Raw genomic sequence first — 22,235 nt, 5'->3', positions numbered from 1 at the left:
CGTCCTCTGCTCCCCTCCAACCCCCCGCCAAATTCATGTCCCTCCTATATGAAAAAATACATTCACCCCATCCCAACATACCCAAAAGTTTTAACCCATCTGGCATCAACTCCAAGTCTAAAATCTCATCTGTGTTGACCATCAAGTCCAAATCCCACATTTCACCATGCAAGTCAGAAGGTCCTTTTAGCCCAATGGTTCTGGTCTCTAAGTTAGTCTTCCTTGATTTTGTTTTGTCCCTTTGAGTCCAGACTGGCACTGTTTCTGCTGGCATAAAATTCTCAAAAACTTTGTTAGCTCCCATGCCATTCATGGGAATCCAAGTTGGCAGACAAGTGGGTCCTCCACAGAGGGCCACATCTCTATTTCTTCTTCAGCTGAGATAGTCCAGTGTATCCATGAGTCATACTCTTCACTTATTTAGGGAACACCTGTTGCACCATGCTCTTGGCTGTTTCTGTAGTATGTTATCTGGACAGACTGAGAAATTCTCAAGTCAAGCTCTGCTTCCTTTTCACTTCTTCAATTTATCTCTTTCTTCTCACATTTTACACAGTATAAGCAACAGTGAGTTACTAGACTTCACCTGCCACACGTTGCTTGGAAATCTCGTCAGCTACATAGCCAAGTTCATCATCACTTCTGAGTTCTACTTTCTTTCCAACAGCATAACGTAATTCAGCCAAGTTCTCTGATGCTTTATGACAAGTATCACCTTTCCCTCAGACTCGGATAATATGCTCCTCCTTCCCCTCGGTGACGTCACCAGAAGCACCTATAATGCTCCTAGTTCTAGGAAAATTCTGTGCATGAAGACAGTAGAAGCTTTCTCTGTAGCCTCCTTTCCTCTTTATGAGCCCTCGCCAGAACTGCCTTTAATGTCTGTGTTTCTACCAGCAATCTCTCTAAGGTAGTCTGTGCTTTTTCTATCAAGTGCTTGAAAGCATGTCTAGCCTCTACCCATTACACAAGTCCAAAGCCTCTTCTACATTTTTATACCTTGTAACAGTAGCACCCTTCTTTCCAGTATCAAAATCAATATCAACAATTCATTGATCCCTGTGATTTTCTGGGAGATAGAGAAACATGCCATTGAAATGAGTTCCTAGTCCTAGATCCAGGCATCCAAATAGCAAGATCGGTGATATGACTATTAGGAATGAACTAGGAGAAAACAACCTCATCATCATTAAAATGATGAGGCTACATGGTCCGTGTGTGTTAACCAACATGACCAGTAAAATGGGCAGGCCAATGGATTAACAAACTGTGGTATACATACGTATACTATGGAATACTATTCATCTGTTAAAAATGATGGAGACTTTATATCCTTTGTGTTAACCTAAGTGGAACATATTATTCTTAGTAAAGCATCACAAGAATAGAGAAGCAAGAATCCTATGTACTCAATATTGATATAAGGACAATTAATGACCTAATACCTAGTACACATGGCAGCGGGTTGGGGGGGGAGAGCAGAGAGAGGGAAGGAAGCAGGATATAGGAGAAGGGAAGAACAGAGAGAGGAAAGGACAGAGGGAGGTGGGGTGGTCTCAGTGTGTGACATGCCTTTTGGGGGCAGGACACAGTTATAAGAGGGACTTTATCTAACACAGTGGTTCTCAACCTTCCTAATTCCGTGACCCTTTAATATAATTCCTCATATTGTGGTGACCTCCAAACATAAAATTATTTTCGTTGCTATTTCTTAACTATAATTTTGCTACTGTTATGAATCATAATGTAAATATCTGATATGCAGGGTGTATTTAGGCGATCCCTGTGAAAGGGTCATTTGACCCCCAAAGGGGTCATGACCCCCAGGTTGAGAACCAGTAACCTAACAAATGTAATCAGTGTAACGTGGTTTCTTGTACCCTCAATGAATCCCCAACAATAAAAAAAAAAAAGAAAGGAATAGGCAGGCCAAAGGCCAGGTGGGAAGGATTGGTGTGGAATGCTGATTTAAGTAATCTGGATAAAAACAGGTCAATGACTTTTGACGTGGAAGGTTAAAAATTAACTAAAAATTACTATTTGCTAGACATATTAAAAAGTATGCCACAAGGATAACCTGGGTTTATAAACTCACTGTTTGTCTCCCCCCCACCCTCCACCCCAGAAAATTATGGCTCTGTCATTAATGTTCAAAAGAGAAAAATGCCCTGGAATTAGACAAAGATTTCTCAGAAAGGAGTGTTTGAATCTTTTATGGTAAATATTTTGCTCCCTTCAATCTCAGACCATATAATTGAGGAAGATTTTACTCTTTATTCTTTTCAAAGTTCTTCCTAAGTAGTGAGTGATTCATTTTCCATAGGCCATAAAGAAAGCTTTTCGATTCAGGGGGCCTGGCTGGGCAGGACACTACCAGGTAAAATAAAAACTCACCATGCACTGTCTTTTCAAAATAAATGAAGATACTAATGGGGAGCAAACTCAGTAGCCATGTGGAAACCCCACATTAGAGAAGATTTGTTGCAGCTATTTCTCCAGTGACCACTTTTACGTGAGTCCCTCCATGGTGGTGACAGTTCCCCAGTCTGGTCAAGCCAATCAATCCACCCATTTTAGGATAAACATTCCGCTTTTACAAACTGACTGCCAATGTCAGGGGTAGAATCAGAAGTTATTTCCAATATAAAAACCTGAAGCCACGGATCAGGACTCTCCTGGTCCTCAGAAAGGGTGATTTATATTTTGTTCATGTCAACACTTGATTCAGAAAGAGAATTTGAGATTTCCTGACTACAAACCCAATCAGAAATTGTCTACTTCTATTCTGTCTTTTATTAGTAGTATCCCTGGAATTATGCTCTGTAAAAAATACTTACAAAAACAGCAATGGATTTAGCAGTAATACATTTTTATAAAGTATGCAAATATTTAATATAGCATTTCCCAGAGGATTATTACAGATTAATAGAAATCTTTCCCAGCTATTCCCCTTAGCTGCCAGCAGCACTGATCAGTATAAACAACAATCTCAGTTGCTAAACTCACTTAAAACCTAATGGTTCCAGGCTCTAAGAACCTGACTGAGGCATTTCATATTCCAATGGAAACCAATTTAGTGGCCACACTGCCACTATCTTTAAAGATGTTACTTGCCCAATCCATTGCCGTGGATGTTAGATGTGGGTCTTGATGACACTCGTGTGAAGGGCATTAAAATCTACCCCTGCAGGGGAGAAAGACTGAAGCCCCAAAACACAGAGAAACGTGTGCAGGGTCGCATGACTCAAAAGAGTGGAATGGAAATTTAAACTCACTCAACTGTAAAACCCATGTTCAACCTTTTATTCATTACCCAAAACTGCTTTAAAAGTAATCTACAAATTCTTGAGAATCAAAGGGTGGCTTATCATTCTTACTTCAGATAACAATTTTAAATAAACATTTGGAAAATATCTTCTTATTCAAATTTTTCTAAACAGAACTCTGATCCAATGATTGCACTTTCAAGAAGCATTCCTAGGATACCTCTGATGGGTCAGATACTGTGCTAGACTCTGGGATGACAAAGCCGAATTCCTGCTCTTAAGGAGCGCCCAGGCTGGCAAGAATAAGTGAATGTCACCAACAAGTCCACAGTTTTCAAAGCCATCAGTCCTGCGAATTGTATAGCTTTTGATTACAGACTGCAGGCGTGCGCATACATAATCCTCACAACAGGGTGGGGTAGAAGAAGGTCTAGTAACTTGCAAAAAGCCACATGATTAGTATAAGAGAAGGATTTGTCTCAACCGTCTGGCCGCAGAGTCCACATCCTTAGCCGTATGCCTGAGCTATAACATCTTGCCAGGACTGGAATGAGACCAGGCATGTGGGATAGGAGGAGCTGGAGGGGGTCAGGAGGGCTTCAGGAAGGAAGTGGCCAGCACTGAGCGAGATGTCCCCTGGAGGTGCGGAGTGCCTTTCTCAAAGTGCCCTTGTTCCTCCTCTGGTCAGCCAACCCTGAGTCCTATCATTCCAAACATAAATTCTCTCTCTTCAATATTACCAGCACACATGGGAAAAACCATTGTAAGGAGGGCTGAAATAGCAAGTTAGAAAACGACTCCCAAGTGTTGTGTTTGAATTTTATCCATGATGTGATTTTATTTAGATATCATACAATTCCTATTCTGGAAATAAGTATTAAAAGCAAATACAATCACACAGATGGATGACAGTTCAAAATAATTTAGGCTGCTTAATTATGGGCTAAGCCAATATTCACTTTGAGATTGATACTTAGAAAAAGCAAGGTGTCAATCTGCTTTATAAACCTCTACTCCCCAAAGGCTTTTTTATTTACCATATTTAAATACTCATTAAAATGAGTTTCCAGTTCATTAATAACTACATGTTAATAGGCATCTGGAGGAGGGGCAGAAAGCAGATGTTTGCTTAGTAATTATGTCTTCTGGAGACTTTCTTTGCTGTCTAAAAATCTACCAGTTTTACCTTCTATCTTCTGTCCAAGATTTTTGCCAAGGGAGAAATTCCCTGATTTTTTTCTAACTCTGAAAGACTAAGGGAGAATTTGACTGACTTACCCAAACCATACTGGACAGTGGTTTTCCATCAGTGACCCCACCATTCCAGACAAGCTGAAACTTTACCCCTTACTATTTCCAAGTCATCCTTAGTTTTCTCTTTAGAAAAGAAGCCCCAAAGCAAAGGCTCAAGTTCCTGTGTTTTGACCTGTGACGCATTTTCACCGTTGCAGTGAATTGTTTTCATTTTTAAGACTGTAGGACAGAAGGAACATGGGGAAGAGAATGAATGTTTTATGAAAACTTCATTGATGACCATTTTGCTTGCTCTTTTCTCTTCTGTGGAAGTTTTACCGATCATGAATTGTTGCCAGACTGCATCCAGCCATTCCTGGGTTTTTCCCACTGTAATTCTCTGCTTATTTGGATTTTTCTCAATGATGAAACCATCAGAGCCATTTGTGGTGGCTTATTTGGCAGGACCAGATAAAAATTTGAGCCTCAGCGTGGTAAGTTAACTACTATGCTTATTTTCAATTCAAATTTAGTAAGAGCTATGTTTAAAGCTTTGAGCAGAAACAAATTACTGGCACTTCTGCAATCTCTAATGAAAACAAATGGACCTTAATGATTTTCATGTATTTGTCGTGTAAAAATAAAAATATAAACTCTTTAGCTACAATGAAAGTAGGGTAATGCCAAACAACCTTATTAATCTTTCAGTTGTACAAAAACAATACTCTGGGATTTCATTGTATATTAACATTAATGAGTCATCCCTACCTAAAAATATGTCTTAGGTATAATGAGATTTTGAGAGGGTGAAGTACTGAAAAGCATGTAAAACAATCGTTTGAAGATTTTCCCTTCTTTATTGATAACTATTAAGACTGTTTTTAACTTTTACTAAGGTCATATAATCTACTTCTAAGAAAACTCTAAGTCAGGGCTTCTCAGAGTAAGGCCCCTGGACCATACTCTGTACAATGTAGGAATTTATACAAAGTATAAATTCTCAGACCATTCCCTACAAAACCTGAATGTCTATTTTTTTTGTTTGTTTGTTTTTTGTAGAGACAGAGTCTCACTGTACCGCCCTCGGGTAGAGTGCCGTGGCGTCACACGGCTCACAGCAACCTCTAACTCCTGGGCTTCCGCGATTCTCTTGCCTCAGCCTCCCTAGTAGCTGGGACTACAGGCGCCCGCCACAACGCCCGGCTATTTTTTTTTGTTGTTGCAGTTTGACCGGGGCTGGGTTTGAACCCGCCACCCTCGGCATGTGGGGCCGGCGCCCTACTCGCTGAGCCACAGGCGCCGCCTGAATGTCTATTTTTTAACAAACCTTCTGAGTGCATCTTCTATACACTACAGTCTGAGAATTGCTTTAAGCTACTGAGCAATAACAAGATCAGACAAGGAACTGGATCAGTTCAATTTCTTTAGGGAAAAAAATTCACTAACACTCACTTTTACAGGCTATTACTCGCCCAAGGGGTATAAGAATTTTATCTTATATTTCCTCTCTTTCCTAGCCACCAGCCACATTCCTCCGCTCCACATCAAAGAAACTGCTCACTGAACCAATCCACCCTTTTTCTCACAATAAACACAAGTGCCTGCTGACCTTGGAAGTCATTGGGTGCAAACTAGTTTAGCTGCAAGTATCTCTGGGCTTGGTTCAGACTCCGACACTGTCACAGAGAGCAGATATGGAATTCAGCTTTGGCCATGTTATGTCAAAGCTTTCACTGTAGCTTTGACTATACCTAAAAGTCAAAAAGAGCAAGGACAAAGTTCTCCCAAACTTCCAGAGCATTTGAGTAAAAGTCCACCTGGGAACTCAAGGATGAGGACACAGATTAGGTCAAAACAAAGGACATCCTCAGACTTGGTGCACCTGCAGGTTTGTTTCAGTTGTCTGAAAATTCGAAGAGGACAGGGATTTAAGAGGGGCCCTGCCAGCCTCCTTTATGTCACCTTCCAGCCACTATGCATTCCTCTTGTAGGAACTGAAATAATCGTTCCTACTGATGGGTTCAGGTAATGGACTAATAGAACCAGTTCCATCAGAAATTGTGGCCAACTTGACTTGAACAAGAGAGCTGCTTTTTCTCCTGGTTCCTTCAGAGCAGCCTGATAGAGTAAAGCTGAGAATGTGGAAGAGGAGAAGGTAGAGTCCAATATATTTCTTCCTCTAACATTCAATTTCAAGCTGGCCATTTGCCCTATATTTGCTTCATCATCCAGACAGTATCTCAATGATCTGCTCACATGCTGATGCAGATCAGAGATAAAGATGGCCTGTTCTCTCAGTCCTGAGACATCCTTTGCAAACTTTTGGTTCTGACTCTGAAGAGGAGTAAACTGCTTTGTTACCTGCTCCTAGGCAACAGTACCTGAACAGCCCTGGAGTGCCCAAGAAATACTGTTAAGTATAGAAAGATTAATTTACACAGTAGCAGAAGCATTATGCATGGCTTTTTTTCTCTACCTCAAAAGCTCCTGCAGATCAAATTACACTTTAAAAATGTAAGAAGCAGGGCTTGGTGCCTGTAGCTCAATGGTTAGGGAGCCAGCCACATACACCCACTGAGGCAGGTGGGTTCAAACACAGCCCGGGCCTGTTAAACAACAATGAGAACTGCAACAAAAAAACAGCTGGGCGTTGTGGTGAGCACCTGTAGTCCCAGCTACTTGGAAAGCTAAGGCAAGAGAATCGCTTAAGCCCAAAAGTTTGAGGTTGCTGTGAGCCATGATGCCATGGCACGCTACTAAGGGCAACATAGTGAAACTCTGTCTCAAAAAAAAAATAATAATAATATAAGAAGCAGGCCAGGCACAGTGGCTCTGGCCTGTCATCTCAGCACTCTGGGAGGCTGAGGAGGAAGATTGCTTGAGGCTAGGAGTTTGACCCCGGGTTGGGCAACGTAGTAAGACCCAGTCTCAACAAAAAAATTTAAAATTAGTCGGGAAATGGCTTGAGCCCAGGAGTTTGAGGTTATAATGATCTATAACTGGTCTACTACCCTCCAGCCTATGTGACAGAGCAAGACTCTAACGACAAAAATACAAATAAAAAAAGATTAAGGAGCAAATAATACAATTAATGGTAAGAGCCGCTGTCTTTTACACCTGGTAGTATGAATGCACATGTTGTGACGCTGTCATTTTTACAGTTTGATTCCTTGAATTTCAGTTTCCCATTGCTTTCCAATGTATTGTCAGAAATTCATGTGAAGGGTGAAATGAGATCCACTTTGTCATAGGCCAAGCAATGTGTCCTGAGGTTGATACATGTCAACCTGATCATGGGAGACCCGGGGTGCATTTCAGGTCCTGTTGTTTTGCTCCTGACACTGTCCCGGTTCCACTTCGCAGATCACCAAGAACATCATCCCACTGTGGACCTACTCCTACCTGGCGCTGCTGCTGCCCGTGTTCGTCCTCACCGATTACGTCCGCTACAAGCCAGTCATCATCTTACAAGGGCTCAGCTTCATCACCACCTGGCTGCTGTTCTTGTTTGGCCAGGGACTGAGAGCCATGCAGGTGCTGGAGTTCTTCTACGGCTTGGCCTCTGCCACCGAGGTGGCCTACTACGCCTACATCTACAGCGTGGTCAGCCCCGAGCACTATCAGAAAGTGAGCAGCTACTGTCGCAGCGTCACGCTGGTGGCCTACACGACCGCCTCTGTGCTGGCCCAGCTCTTGGTGTCCCTGGCCAACCTGTCGTACTTTTACCTCAATGTCATATCCCTGGTCTCTGCCTCTGTGGCCTTCTTTTTCTCACTTTTTCTGCCAATGCCCAAAAAGAGCATGTTTTTTCATGCAAAACCCAACAAAGAAGGTCCTCAAAATCTGCCACGAGGGGATGCTGTCCTAGGGGACACTCGCAAGGGTCACAAAGAATTAGGAGACCAGTTGAATAGCCCAAGGCCGAAAAATATGATTTTGGGAGTTTTCGTGCAGTGGTTCCGAGATTTGAAGGAGTGCTACAACTCAAAGCATCTTTTTTACTGGTCCCTGTGGTGGGCTTTCTCCACAGCAGGTTTTAACCAGGTTTTAAGCTATGTTCAAATCCTGTGGGATTACAAGGCACCATCCCAAAGTTCTAAAATATACAATGGGGCAGTGGAAGCCCTTGCAACCTTTGGGGGTAAGTACACAGAGCTTTATCTTATTAATGTGCAGGAAATGTGCTGCTCTAGGTAGCTAAGATACTCCATGGTAGAAAGCCAGACCTGTTTGGAAGTACCTCTAAACAATGCATTCTAGTGCTATACAGCCATGAAAAAAAATAAGTTAGTAAGAAGAGCTGGTATTGCAAGACTTAAGCTAGGTAAAGTGTCTAACATGTATTTAATGTGACCTCTTCACTGTTCATAAAGAAGAGGCCATGTAAATAAATGGAAAAACACTTGGCTCAATGTTCTTATTCATATTCTGTCATTTGCCAGGTAGGCAAATCAATTAACATGTTAACAATCCAGTTTCTCTTCTAAAAAACTGGACCAACATCAATGACCGTATTTCACAATATTTCTTTTAAGACCAAAAGAGATCATGCATCCGGAAGTATCTGTACACTGTAGTATCTTAGTTAAAAAGCAGTAGTTTTATTATTTAGTTTTCTTGAACTCAAAATAAATCAATACAGCTTTTAAATTGTATTCTTAGATAACCTTGCTGTAGTGATTTCAACACTGAATACCAAAGAATTTGAAAAGGAAGAGTTTTCTTGCAAAATTTACAATAGGCAACTAACAAAATGAAAGGTGGATCAAGGTGTACCTGGAAGGAAGATTTCACTCATCTCTAAAAACAGGGGCAACAAATCGGCGTCACGATGGCCACATACAGTTTGAGAGATAAACCAATGAAATTCTTTCCTTTGTCTAATCTTGCATTAATTCTAGTCTTCAAACTGTGGTTTGAGGACCATTCATGCAAAGTGGGAAACCTATCAGAGTGGGCCACCACTGCTAATAATTTTATATTTTTAAGGGGGTTAGAAGAAAAGAGAATGTGACAAGAGTTTTTTAAAAAAAAAAAGAAGAAGAAGAAGGATATAAGGCCCACAATTCTAAAATATATATTATTATGTATTTATAGATTATAGATCTTGAACTCAATTTAGTGAGTTGTTGACCAACATTTTTAAATCAAAGAATGGAATAGAAAATAGAATAGAATAGAATAATAGAATTTTGTTTTACAAAAATTCTGTTCACAAACACACATATATACAAGTCAATATATAAAAGATATTTCATTTTTTTCTACACGTGATCTTAGCCAAAAGGCCGAGAAGCAATAGATATTTCATTTTTTCTTAGGCGATGGTAAAGGAGTTTGAAAGCTACAGCTCCTCCTCTGTCATTTCAAAGATTCCCAATCAAGACAAATAATACACTTGCATCTTTCCTTGACTCTTCATATGAGAATCTGCCAAAGCTTGTTGCCTTCTGCTTTAAGCATATGCTCTGTGCGCAGCTTCCCCATTTCCTACCAAATCCAGATACCTTTTAGAACAATATTTAATTCCAGAATAAACTCTTACAACCTCCCATTCTAAATCCTCTCCAGAAACAACTTATTGTATTATCCTGTATCATTTTCTGCTTCGCCTTTCATGCCTATTACACTTTTATGCCATTGTCAGTAGTCAGAAGCAGGGACACAGTACCCTTCCCAAGTAGGACTCCTTGGTGATGGTGATAATGGCAGCAGAAGACAAAGATCCCTGCAGGACAGGGAAGGTGTGAGCCGTGGACTGGCAGGCCTTCCTGGAGGGGGTGTGTGCCCTGAGTGTTCATTGCTTTCCTTTGATTTGACTGTTACATGTCTGCTTCATCCTTGTTTAAAGATGTGTTTCTGATGAAATGTCTTTTTTTTTCCTTTGAGTAAATACCTAGCAGTGAGATTGCAGAATCAAATGGTAGGTCTCCTTTTAGTTCTTTGAGGAATCTTCATACTACTTTCCATGAAGGTTTACTAGTTTGCAGTCCCACCAACAGTTGTTGAGTGTTCATTTCCCTCCACATCCACACAAATCTCTGTTGTTTTTGGGACTTCACAATGTGAGTCATTCTTTATGCTCATATAGAGGCAAAACTCAGTGAAATTCAAGTACGAGGGAGGGAAAGAAGGGGCTGGATAAATTCCTACCCGATGGGTACATAGCACATCTGTAACTCTGACATTCACCTTACAAAAGCAAACTATGTAACCAACACATACCCCTACTATAACCCGAAATTTAAAGGAAAGTAAATGTATATTTTAAAAAATAGGTTTCTGACATTGCCCGTTGTCTAATAGGAAAAAGAGGGAAGACTGAGCAACCGAGAGCAGCCTCAAGAAGGTCTCTGGGGGCCTGAGGGTTTCCAGCTCCCATTACTGGATTCACACTTAAACCACCCGCCCAGGGCTTCTGCTTGGGTAAAATTTCCTTCTTGGATAAGTCACTACAGCAATCTGGGGGGTTTAGATATTTGCCCATGTACTCCCCATCTTTCCCAAAATGGATTTTGTGAAGTTTGAAACACCTTTCAAAAGGAGTGAGGTGCAAGAAGTCAGAGCTATGTGGGTTGATGCAGGAGTTAATACTCTAACTTCAGAAGGGCAGAGCCCAGAGCTGTCTTTGAAGTCAGCCCAACAATGCACATGTACTTTCTCAACATAACAAAGCTTTCACATCAAATGAGACTTTGAAGATATTTATTTTAAAGTCGGGTTGTTCCACACCCACCTATTTATTGAACATTTCAGGGCCCATTGTTGAGCTCATTCTTCTAGTTTCTCTTCCTGAAAATTCCAAATACTGGCTTGGTTGGGTCAGAGCTTGGATCGGTGCTTCTCACCCTTAGCTACTATTGACATTTGTGGCCAGGCAATTCTTTCCTGTCGGGGGCCGGCCTGTACTTCACAGGATGTTCTTCAACATCACCAGCCTCCAACCCACTGCCAGGATGCCCCAGTCTTAACAACCGAAAACGCCTTTGGATATTGTCACCTGTCCCTTAGAAGACAAAAACACCCCTCGATGAGAACCCATAGGTTAGGATTAAGGTTAGATTTGGGTTAAGAGCAGAACTCTTTTATAAACCTTATCACACTGTATGAAAACTGTACGTTTAGTTCTCTAATTTCCCCACTAGGCTGTACTGTTTTCAAAGCAAAGACACAAAATTTGCTACTGTATTGTTCCATAGAGAAGCTCAAAAATGCTTGCTGGGTGAATGAATGAAGACAAAGAAGAGAATGATCAAACATACAAATATGGGAGAAACAGGCAAAGAGAATTTTGAAAAAGAAGTTTGGTATCCATCAGGGATCTTGAGAAAAAAATGTTTTTAATGATGTTATAGAGAAGAGAGAGAAAATAGAGACCAGGGCAGAGAGAGAGAAGCCGTCCTTGCTAGAGTACCAGTAGTAGGGCACAAGGAAAGGATGTAGTAGAAGACGGTAGGTCCCACCAGTTTAGGAAACTCACTCCAGTGAGCAAGTGTTCAGTTTCCCATTTTTCACTCTTTGCTTTATTTTGATCAAACTTTACTTAGACTCCTCTCTTTCCTACACACCCCTTAAAATTGAGAAAGCACAGAAAAGATATGGAATGTGCCCCCTTTATCAGCTCCTCCTGGGAATTGGTTGACCGCAGTGGGATACTTTCCTATCAAACCCTGCTGACTATTTCCCTCTCTTGTCCAGCTTCCTCTGCGAAGATGCTGCTTATCTCTGCCTGCCCCTCCTTTGCCCTATGCAAGAAAACCATTCTCTTTCTGTTTGATTGTGAGACAGTGGCAGATTTCTGCAGTCAGAGCATTCTTTCTATTGCAATCGTCTTTCTTCTAAACAAAGCATCTCCTATCTTTGTCCGGGTTTGTTTTTACTTCACACCAGATTTCTAAGCCTGAATTTTATCATCTGCAGAAGGAACAGCAAAGAAAAAAATGGCCTCCATGGGTCCTATCCAGACTATGCCTTTTGGAAACCCAAACTCAAAGATATGTACAGCTCACAGAGCGTAATTAAGTGATTTTTTTTTCATTCAAAGTTTACACTAAGTGAGCATTTTTTACCATAGCCTGGAAATGCCTCAGCACTTCTGTAATGTGGGTTTTAATGCAACTCTGTGCTACTTTAATATATATGGATTAACAAACTGTAATATACATTGATTCTTTTCAGGGGCCATAACAGCCTTGGCAGTGGGCTACATGAAGGTCAGCTGGGATCTTCTGGGAGAGTTGGCCTTGGGAATCTTCTCAGCAGCAGATGCTGGTTCTCTGTTTCTCATGCATTTCACAACTAATATTTGGGTGTGCTATGCCAGCCTTTTGATATTCAAGTCAAGTTATATGCTCCTTATCACCATAGCAGCGTAAGTATATATCACTTCTTTAACTATCTAAACCCGAAACAACGAAAAACATATTTTTTCTTCCAGGTTCTCTGGAGGAAAAAATGAAGTTCTCATAATTAACAAGCAATGGTGTATTTTTAGTTTTGATTTTGTCAGCATAATATAATAAGATGTAATTCTATCTAATTTCAAATAAGTTTAGTTTTCACTGCCAAGTTTTCTTGCCTCCTTAATAGTCACAGCATATCTACGTCTTTCTGACATAATTTATCAAATATTACCAGGGATGTTATAGAATGGAAGTCACTTAATGAAACCACATGTAGAGATAATAAATACTGTATCATTTAGTAGCTTAAGATATAAAATGTCTTCTCTAGATTAACTAACAAGTAAAGAAAATGAGCTAAGGGGGTGGTGGATGCTGTTTCGTGCACCTCGAAGGGTTGTTGCTGCTCTTGTGTGACAGGTGTTTCATTTTATCGAGCAAGTTAATTCAGAGACAAACATCTGAAAATATTTTCCATGACCTAACATTATCGACAGCATAATCTTGGACATGCTATTTGACTTTAAAGTTTTCCCGTCTCTTTGCTTATCAAATGTAGGTGAGATGCATTTCTTCCAAAGGATTATTAATAAGAATGGCATCTGAATTTTCATCAGAAAAACAGAAGCCGGAAAACAAGGAAAGAACATTTTGAAAGTGCAGGAAGTAAAGAACTGCTAACCTAGAATTTAGTAGTCAACAAAAATATTCTTCAAAAATTAAAAAAAGAAAAAAAAGGAATTTTTAAGACAAACAAAAATTAAGTCAGATTATTGTGGCTCACTTTAAAAGAAATACACAAAGAGTTCTTCAGGGAGAAGGAAAGTGATCTACAGTGGAATCTCAGTAATGCATGAATAACAGAGAACTTTGGCAAGAGTAAATATGGGAGTAAATTTAAGCAAATCTTGATCTTCAAAATGATAGTAATCATGCTTCTAGTTTTAAGAAAATGTAGAATTAAAATGTATGATAGTAATAACACAAAAGGAAAGAGGAGTGATAGATTCAAAGATTTAAAATCCTTACGTTGTCAAAGAAGTCGTGAAATACCAGTTCAGAGTAGACTCTATTAGGTCAAAAATGCATGCTACGATCTCTATGGTAACAGCAGAGAATAATAGAATAAGACATCACTCACAAGCTAATAAGGGAAGAGAAGTATTTTCTCACTTAATTAATGTAATAAAAGTTGAGAACAGGACAAAAAGCATAGATTAAACAGGACAAATAGAAAGCCCTGACTGAGAAGGTAAATTTAAAACCAAATATATACATTTAGCAGTAAAAGTATCAAAATGTGCCTGAACTAATTGCTCCAATTTTAAGACAAAAGTTAGCCATATAGGTTTTAAAAATCAAAACTTAACTATGTCACCTTCAAGACACACTTCTTGAAAATAAGGGCTCCAAAAGGTTGAAAGTTAAAGAATGGGGAAAGATATGTTGCACAAACGTTAACCAAAGGGAAGCTAGTGGAGTTATCCTGTATGAGATGAAATAAGCAATAACACCAGAGTGATGTTTTCATTATGATAAATGCTATGGTCACTTTATAAAGGAAAAAATATTAATCAACAACTAGAAAAATAAAGCAATTCTAAATTTGCATGCAAAGAATAACCTAGTCTCAAAAGATATAAAGCAAAACCTGACAAAACTTAAATGAGAAATAATAAAGGCCATACTTGTACTTGCAAATATGAACATGCCTCTCTCAATAATAAGCACACAAAAAAGTATTAATAAGGATTAGGAAGATTAAAAGTACATATTGATTAAAGCTCCAGTGATGGACATATGGAAAGTATACTCAACCAATGCAGAATAAACATTATTTTCAAGTAAAGATAGAACAATGACCCAAAACAGATTTGGACAATAGGCCAAAAAGTAACCCTCAATAAATTTCAAAAGATTGAAGGATAAGTATTCTGACAACCATAATTAAGCTAAAGTTACTGACAAAATTATAACTAAAAAATAACCAAATGTTTTGGAATTAAAGAAAGAACATGGTCAAAAAAAAGAAGGTACAGTTAAAATTTTTTAAAATATGAGCTAAATGATAATAAAAATATGAAAAATCAAAACGTACAGGATGCAGCCAAGCAGTGCAAAGAGATGAACACATGGTCTCACGTGCATTTATTAATAGAAAAGAAAGGGCAAAAATTAAGTTACTTAAACAGCCATCTCCAGAACCTAGTAGAGAATAGCAAATTAAGCTCAAACAAAGACAAAAACCAGAAAATGATAGAGATAAGAACAAAAAATAAAAGCAGTAGAACATAAAAAAAAAATAAGAAAAATAAGCAAAGTCAAATCAGTTATTTGAAAAGATTAATAAATGTGAGAGAAACTACTCATGAATGAAATGTGAAAAAACACAAGCTAAAAATATCAGGAATGAAAAAGGGGCCATTTTGTTCAGTGTCTGGTTACTAAAAAAAGAAAAAGAAGACATGACTATATGTCTGTCAAGTATTAAAGAGATATAATAGTTTTATTAGCAACTTTATGCCAATAACCTTGAAATTAGAAATGAAATACACAAATTTCTTAAAAATTACAATTTTTTCCAAATAGGCACAATAAGAAATAGAAAACCTGATCGGTCCCATTAAAGAAATTTAAGGTTTTTGTTTTGTTTTTGAGACAGAGTCTCCCTTTTGTCACACTTGGTAGAGTGCCATAGCATCATAGCTCACAGCAACCTCAAATTCCTGGGCTTAAGTGATTCTCTTGCCTCAGCCTCCAGAATAGCTAGACTACAGGTGCCTGCCACAACACTTGGCTATTTTTAGAGATGAGGTATCACTCTTTCTCAGGCTGGTCTCCTCCCTGTGAGCTCAGGCAATCCGCCCACCTCAGCCTCCAAAGTGCTGGAATTATAGGTGCGAGCCACCATGCCAGGCCCTTTAAAAATTTAATTCTTAAATAAAAATAAAAAATGTAAACTCCAGGCCCACTTGGCTTCATAAATAAATTCTCCAAAATATTTGAATAAAAAACAATACCAACCTTACAGAAATGTCTCTAGAGAATGCTTTTTGATTTTTTTAAAGATAAATACAAACTTTTTGCAAAAAACTACCAAAAACATTCAAAGAAAGAGAAATTACAGTTTATTCTCTCATGAATACAGGTGGAAAAGTCCTGAATGAAATAGTAGCTAGCCATATGCAGCTATATATATTTAATGATGATATAGCATGGCAAGTTTGCTTTATTGAATAAATGCAAGGTTACTTTAACATTTATAAGATAATTTACATAACTCATTACATTTACAGAATATGTGAGAAAAAAATCATATTATTTCATAAGATGCAAGAAAGCCCTAGTAAAATTCAATACTCAACTTAAGAAAGAAAAAAATAACTTTTTAAAAATTAGGAATAAAAGAGAACTTTCTTATCCTGACCAAAAAGCTGTAGTCAACATCATATTCATTAGTGAGAGATATTCCCCAGGTCAACAGTAAGAAAAAGATATCTGCCATCAACATATATTCAAGTTAGTACTGGTGAAGGTAGATGGTACAGTTGGGCCTACCCCACCCCAACTCAGCCAGTGCAGCTCAAGAAGAGTCTTCTTCCACGTGGGGGAAGGAAAAGGAAGAGTCTATCTTGACATTTGAGTACCAGCCTTTTCCCTAAGATCTGGAACAAGGCAAGGATGCCCACTTTCACCACTGTTATTCAACATAGTACTACATACTAGAAGTTCTAGCTAGACAATCAGACAAGAGAAAGGAAGAAAGGGCACAGAAATTGGAAAGGGAGAAGTCAAATTATCTTTGTGTGGAAATGATATGATCATATGTCTAGAGAAGCTTAAAGACTCCACAAGACAATTACTAGAACTGATAAATTCAATAAAGTTGTGGTATACAAAAATCAGTAGCATTTCTATATGCCAATGGTAAACGACCCAAAAAAGAAACAAAGAAAGTAATTCTATTTACAACAGCAGCAAATAAAATTAAATGCCTAGGAATAAACTTAACTAACAAAGCTCTCTAATATTACAATGAAAGCAACTACAAAGGACTCAAGAAAATGGAAAAATACCCCATGTTCATGGATTGAAAGAACCAATTCTGTTAAATTGTCCATATTACCTAAAGTCAACTACAGATTCAATGCAATCCCTATCAAAATCTTAGGATTTAATGCCATGCTGAACCTGCCATCAAAACTGTGTTTTTTTTTTTCTATTTCTTCACAGAAATAGAAAATTAATCCTAACACTTATATGGAACTACAAAAGACCCAGAATAGCCAAAGCCATTCTGTGAAAAAAGAACAATCTGGAAGAATCACACTACCTGACTTCAAATTATACTACAGAGTTATAGTTAACCAAATGGCATGGTTCTGGGCACAAAAACACATAGACCAATGGAGCAGAATAGAGAATCCAGAAATAAATCTACACATCGATAGCAAACTTATTTTTGGAAAATGTGCCAAGAATACACATTAGAGAAAGGACAGTCTCTTCAATAAACGGTGCTGAGAAAACTGAATATACATATGCAGAAAATGAAACTAAACCCTTCTCTCTCACCAAATGCAAAAATTAAATCAAAATAGATAAAAAACTTAAATCTAAGACTTGAAACTATGAAACTACTACAAGAAAGCTTTGGGGAAATGGTACAGGACTTCGTTCTGGGCAAATATTTCTTGAGTAATACAACCAAAGCACAGGCAACCAAAGCAAAATGGGATAAATGGTATCATGCTAAGCTAAAAAGCTTCTTCAGAGCAAAGGAGTTTATCTGCAGAGTGAAGAGAGAACCCACAGAATTGGAGAAAATATTTTCGAAGTCCCTATCTGACGAGATATTAATCACTAGAATATATAAGGAGCTTAGAAAATTCCATAGGAAAACATCAAATAATTTGACTTCAAAATGGACAAAAGAAGATATATGAGTGGGTAGTAGTGTGTGAAAAAACACTCAATATCATTAGTCACCCGAGAAATGCAAATCAAAACTACAATGAGATATCATCTCACCCCAAAAGGGCTTTTGTCCTAAAAAACAGGTAATCACAAATGTTGGGGAGGATGTGAAGAAAGGGAAATTTTCTTTTTTTTTTTTTTGTGGTTTTTGGCCGAGGCTGGGTTTGCACCCACCACCTCCAGCATGTGGGACTGGCACCCTATCCCTTTGAACCACAGGCGCCGCCCAGAAAGGGAAATTTTCATACACTGTTGGTGCAACCACTGTGGAGAACAGCATAACGGACGCTCTTCAAAAATCTAAAACTAGAACAACAATGTGCCCAGCAATCCTACTGCTAGGTACATGTCCAAAAGAAAGGAAGTCAGCATATCAAAAAGATATCTGCATTCCTATGTTTATTGCAGCACTATTCACAATAGCCAAGATTTGGGATCAACCTACATGTCCATCATTGGATAAAAGGATAAAGAAAATGAGGTGCATATACACACCAAAACAGTATTCAGCCATAAAATAGAATGAAATACTGTCATTTGCAATGACGTGGAAGGAACTGGAAAACATCAGGTTAAGTGAAGTAAGCCAAGCACATAAGGACAAATCTCACCTGTTCGCACTTATATACGGATAGAACTAAGTATAAAAACCATTGACCCTGGGAAGCGCCTGTGGCTCAAAGGGGTAGGGCGCTGGTCCCATAGGCCGGAGGTGGCAGGTTTAAACCCAGCCCCGGCCAAAAAATAATAATAATAATAATAATATTAAGTAAATCTTAAAAAAAAAAAAAAAAAAAACCATTGACCCTGTGGAGACAAAGTAGAGTGATGGTTACTGGAGGCTGGGAAGGGTAGTGAGGAGGGGGTATAAAGGAGGAATGGTTTATGGGTGCAAAAATAGATAGAAGGAACAATATTTGATAGCACAACACAGTGGCGATAGTCAATAACAAGTTAGGGTATACTATAAAATAACTAAACGAATAGAATTGGAATGTTCCTAACACGAGGAAATGACAAATGCTTGAGGTGATGGATACCCCAATTACCCTGATTTGATTAATACACAGGGTATACTTGGGGCAAACTATCACATGTACACTACAGATGTATGCACTATCATGTACCCATAATGATTAAAAATAAAATTTTTAATAAAAAGAAGAAATGCTTAGAATGTTTTATTATAAACTTAAAGGATGAAAAGGGTTAAGCCACATGAATAGTGAGAATGCTGAGCTTCTACCGGGCCATGAGAATGAGACTTATAATCTGACCGAGAATGTTTTCCCACAGAAGGTATTCACAGCTTTCTACCTAAGGCCTGTACAATCATCTTTTATCCAATTTGTCCATTCAGTCAGATGATCAGAAAGTTTACTGAAGAGACGAATTATTTCAGACACAATTACTTTTGGTTACACTTTTAAATTAATTGAGCAGGACTGAATGAATTTAGTAGTTTAGTGTCAGGAGACAAATAAGTAATTTTATTTAATGTCTGTGGAGATTTCATAAAAAGGGAACTTGAGCAAATGGACATGTGAACTTTGACACTAAATAAAATTATCATTTACATGTCAAACTCAACATACAAATATCATGTTCTCAGAAAAATACATCATTTTCTTCTGTACCTGAACTTGATCTCTGTAACTTCATTCACAGCTGGTACTTACTCTAACTTCTAGGTAAATTATAAAACTAGCAAGTGAGAATAAGTTTCTTTCTATGTAAAGGGTTAGTATTCAGGTTTAGAGGAACTTTTAAGATTGTACCATCCATGATTTCTATCATCATATAACAGAAGTCATATAAAATAATCTGTGATTCTTACCTAAAAAGATATTTACTTTCTATCTTTTTCATCATATAAAAACCATTAAATTCAATTAAAAACGAGTCGCAGCAGTTATCTAGTACCAAATAATTATTGCCTAATGTAACACAATCCCTGTGAGTGCCCGCATTGACGAACTTGTATAATGCCCTGGTGTTTACTTTTATTCTTGTTCCCTGGTAAGCACTCGATTAGTATTTCTCAGAAAAAAAAAAACCATGAATAAATACAATATGAAAAAAAACCTTTGAACTACTGAATTTTTTACTTAACCATTTCATTGTCATACAGGCATAAACTAATGGTTTTTATTTAAGGCTTTAAAAAATGTTCCATACATTTTTAAAAAATGTACCATAATACATGGTACATAAAAAAATGACCACATAAAATTTCAAAGTATTTCTAGCTCAGAAGTGCCTCTGTATTTAGTGTTCAATGCCGGATGGAAGAACACAAATACAATTCTTTTTTCGAGAATTGCTGGTCTTGGGCAATGTTCTAGGCACAGTAGCTGAAAGTCTCCATAGTGATCAACTAGATGCAACTGTGAAGTGACCCAGAAAGAGCTTCAAAGTAAGATCGTAGATAGTCTGAGTACATGTAATTTCAGGTACCTTGGAAATAATTTTTGGATTTGGACTGAAAATCGTAGGACTCAATGCCATGCTGGGCCTGCCATCAAAACTGTTTTTATCTGATCCCCTGCATATGTAGGTCTTATCCAAAACCAGGGATCACTATCAAGCTATTTAGGCATCTGCACAGATTAAATCAGGATTTCAACTTGGAATAATTTGCATACTAAAAAGAACTCTGTCATTTGATTTAATCTAGGTTTCAAAAGAATCAATCTAGTACATTCGCTCAGAGGAAAACTGTTTTCTAAGTGAGAAATACCTAAAATTACAACTCCTATTTGGACCTTCACTGTGTGGGACCTAGTGTTTATGGGTTTTCTCATGTTTACTTGGTAATTTTTTACATGGAAATAATATATTTTCCTTGAATTACATAATTTTAAAATACTTGTTTTTTTAATGTGAAGATTTTTGAAGGGGATATAAAAATAGGTAAAACTTCTCATTTGGGAGACTGAAAACTAATACAGCCTTGGAAGGAAGTATGGAAAATTCTCAAAGAACTCAAATTAGACCTCCCATTTGATCCTTCAGTCTCATTACTAGGCATCTACCCAGAAGACAAAAAGTCATTTTATCATAAGGACATTTTCACTAGATTGTTTATCACAGTTCAATTTACAATCGCCAAGGTGGAAACAACCTAAATGCCCTCCACCAGGAATGGATTAACAAGCTATGGTATATGTATACCATGGAATACTATTCAGCTATTAAAAAGATGGAGATGTTACATTTCTTGTGTTAACCTGGATGGAGTTGAAGCACAAAATTCTTCTTAGTAAAGTATCATAAGAATGGAGAAGCAAATATCCAGTGTACTCAATACTAATATGAAGCCAGCAGATAATCTAATACATGCCCACATAGGAGAAAACTCGAATCAATTCAAGTTGGGGGGAGGGGGAAAGAAGAGGAGGGAGGAGGATGGATGTGCTCCCACATAACGGGTACAATGTAAGGGTATATGCTACAGCCACTTGGGTGAGGGACACAACTCCAAGATGGACTCTACCTAACAAACACAAACATTGTAACCTAGTTGCTTGTACCTTCACATGAACCTGAAATAATTAATTAATTAATTTCCATTTTAACAATTTAAAAAAATTTTTTCATTTGGTTTCATATTTTTAGATTCGGATTAATCTAGCTAAATTACATAGAAGAACTCTAATGAATATATATCAGTCTTAACTAGATTTAAAAACCCAGTACAATTATTTTAAATGAATTAATTGCCAAATTGACTCAACTGTCAAGACAATTTGCAGAGAAAAAAACAATCACCATTTATACTCTTAAACTGCTAATTTAGACAATCAAGGATCCAGTGATCAAATCCCCAAATAAGTAAAAATTCATCCCATGAATCTATTTCTTTTTTTTTTCTTTTTTTTCTTTTTTTTTTTTTTGAGACAGAGCCTCAAGCTGTCGCCCTAGGTAGAGTGCCATGGCATCACAGCTCACAGCAACCTCCAACTCCTGGGCTCAAGCAATTCTCTTGCCTCTGCCTCCCAAGTAGGTGGGACTACAGGTGTCCACCACAACGCCCAGCTATTTTTCGGTTGCAGCCATCATTGTTGTTTGGCGGGCCCAGGCTGGATTCGAACCCACCAGCTCAGGTGTATGTGGCTGGACCCTTAGCTGCTTGAGCCACAGGCGCCGAGCCCCATGAATCTATTTCTACTTATGAATATGCCTACATTTAAAAATGGCTACTATACCATATTGATCTCAAATAATGTTCAGTATTTTCTATTTGCAGAGAATATGAAATGTTTGGGTTAATTTTAGGACTGGTTAACTAGTTTTAAATTCTTGGCATACTCTATCACATCCCATGGTATGTTAAAAAACATTTCATCCTCCCATT

General features: G+C 38.1%; 1 protein-coding gene across 1 annotated transcript in view; it reads left to right on the top strand.

Moving 5' to 3' along the window:
• Positions 1 to 4,482: 4,482 nt before the first annotated feature.
• LOC128590235 (thiamine transporter 2-like) overlaps positions 4,483 to 22,235 on the top strand; it is a 30,152-nt gene continuing 12,399 nt past the window's right edge. The window contains exons 1-3 of the mRNA XM_053597498.1: positions 4,483 to 4,993; positions 7,863 to 8,640; positions 12,678 to 12,870. Coding sequence (XP_053453473.1) covers positions 4,781 to 4,993; positions 7,863 to 8,640; positions 12,678 to 12,870 — 1,184 coding nt within the window. The 5' untranslated portion in view covers positions 4,483 to 4,780. The remainder of the gene's footprint in view (positions 4,994 to 7,862; positions 8,641 to 12,677; positions 12,871 to 22,235) is intronic.

The sequence above is a fragment of the Nycticebus coucang genome, chromosome 7 (assembly GCF_027406575.1).
Source record: "Nycticebus coucang isolate mNycCou1 chromosome 7, mNycCou1.pri, whole genome shotgun sequence".
Classification (NCBI taxonomy): Eukaryota; Metazoa; Chordata; class Mammalia; order Primates; family Lorisidae; genus Nycticebus; species Nycticebus coucang.
The sequence above is the reverse complement of the archived record's forward strand: the minus strand, read 5'-3'. Positions and strand labels throughout refer to the sequence as shown.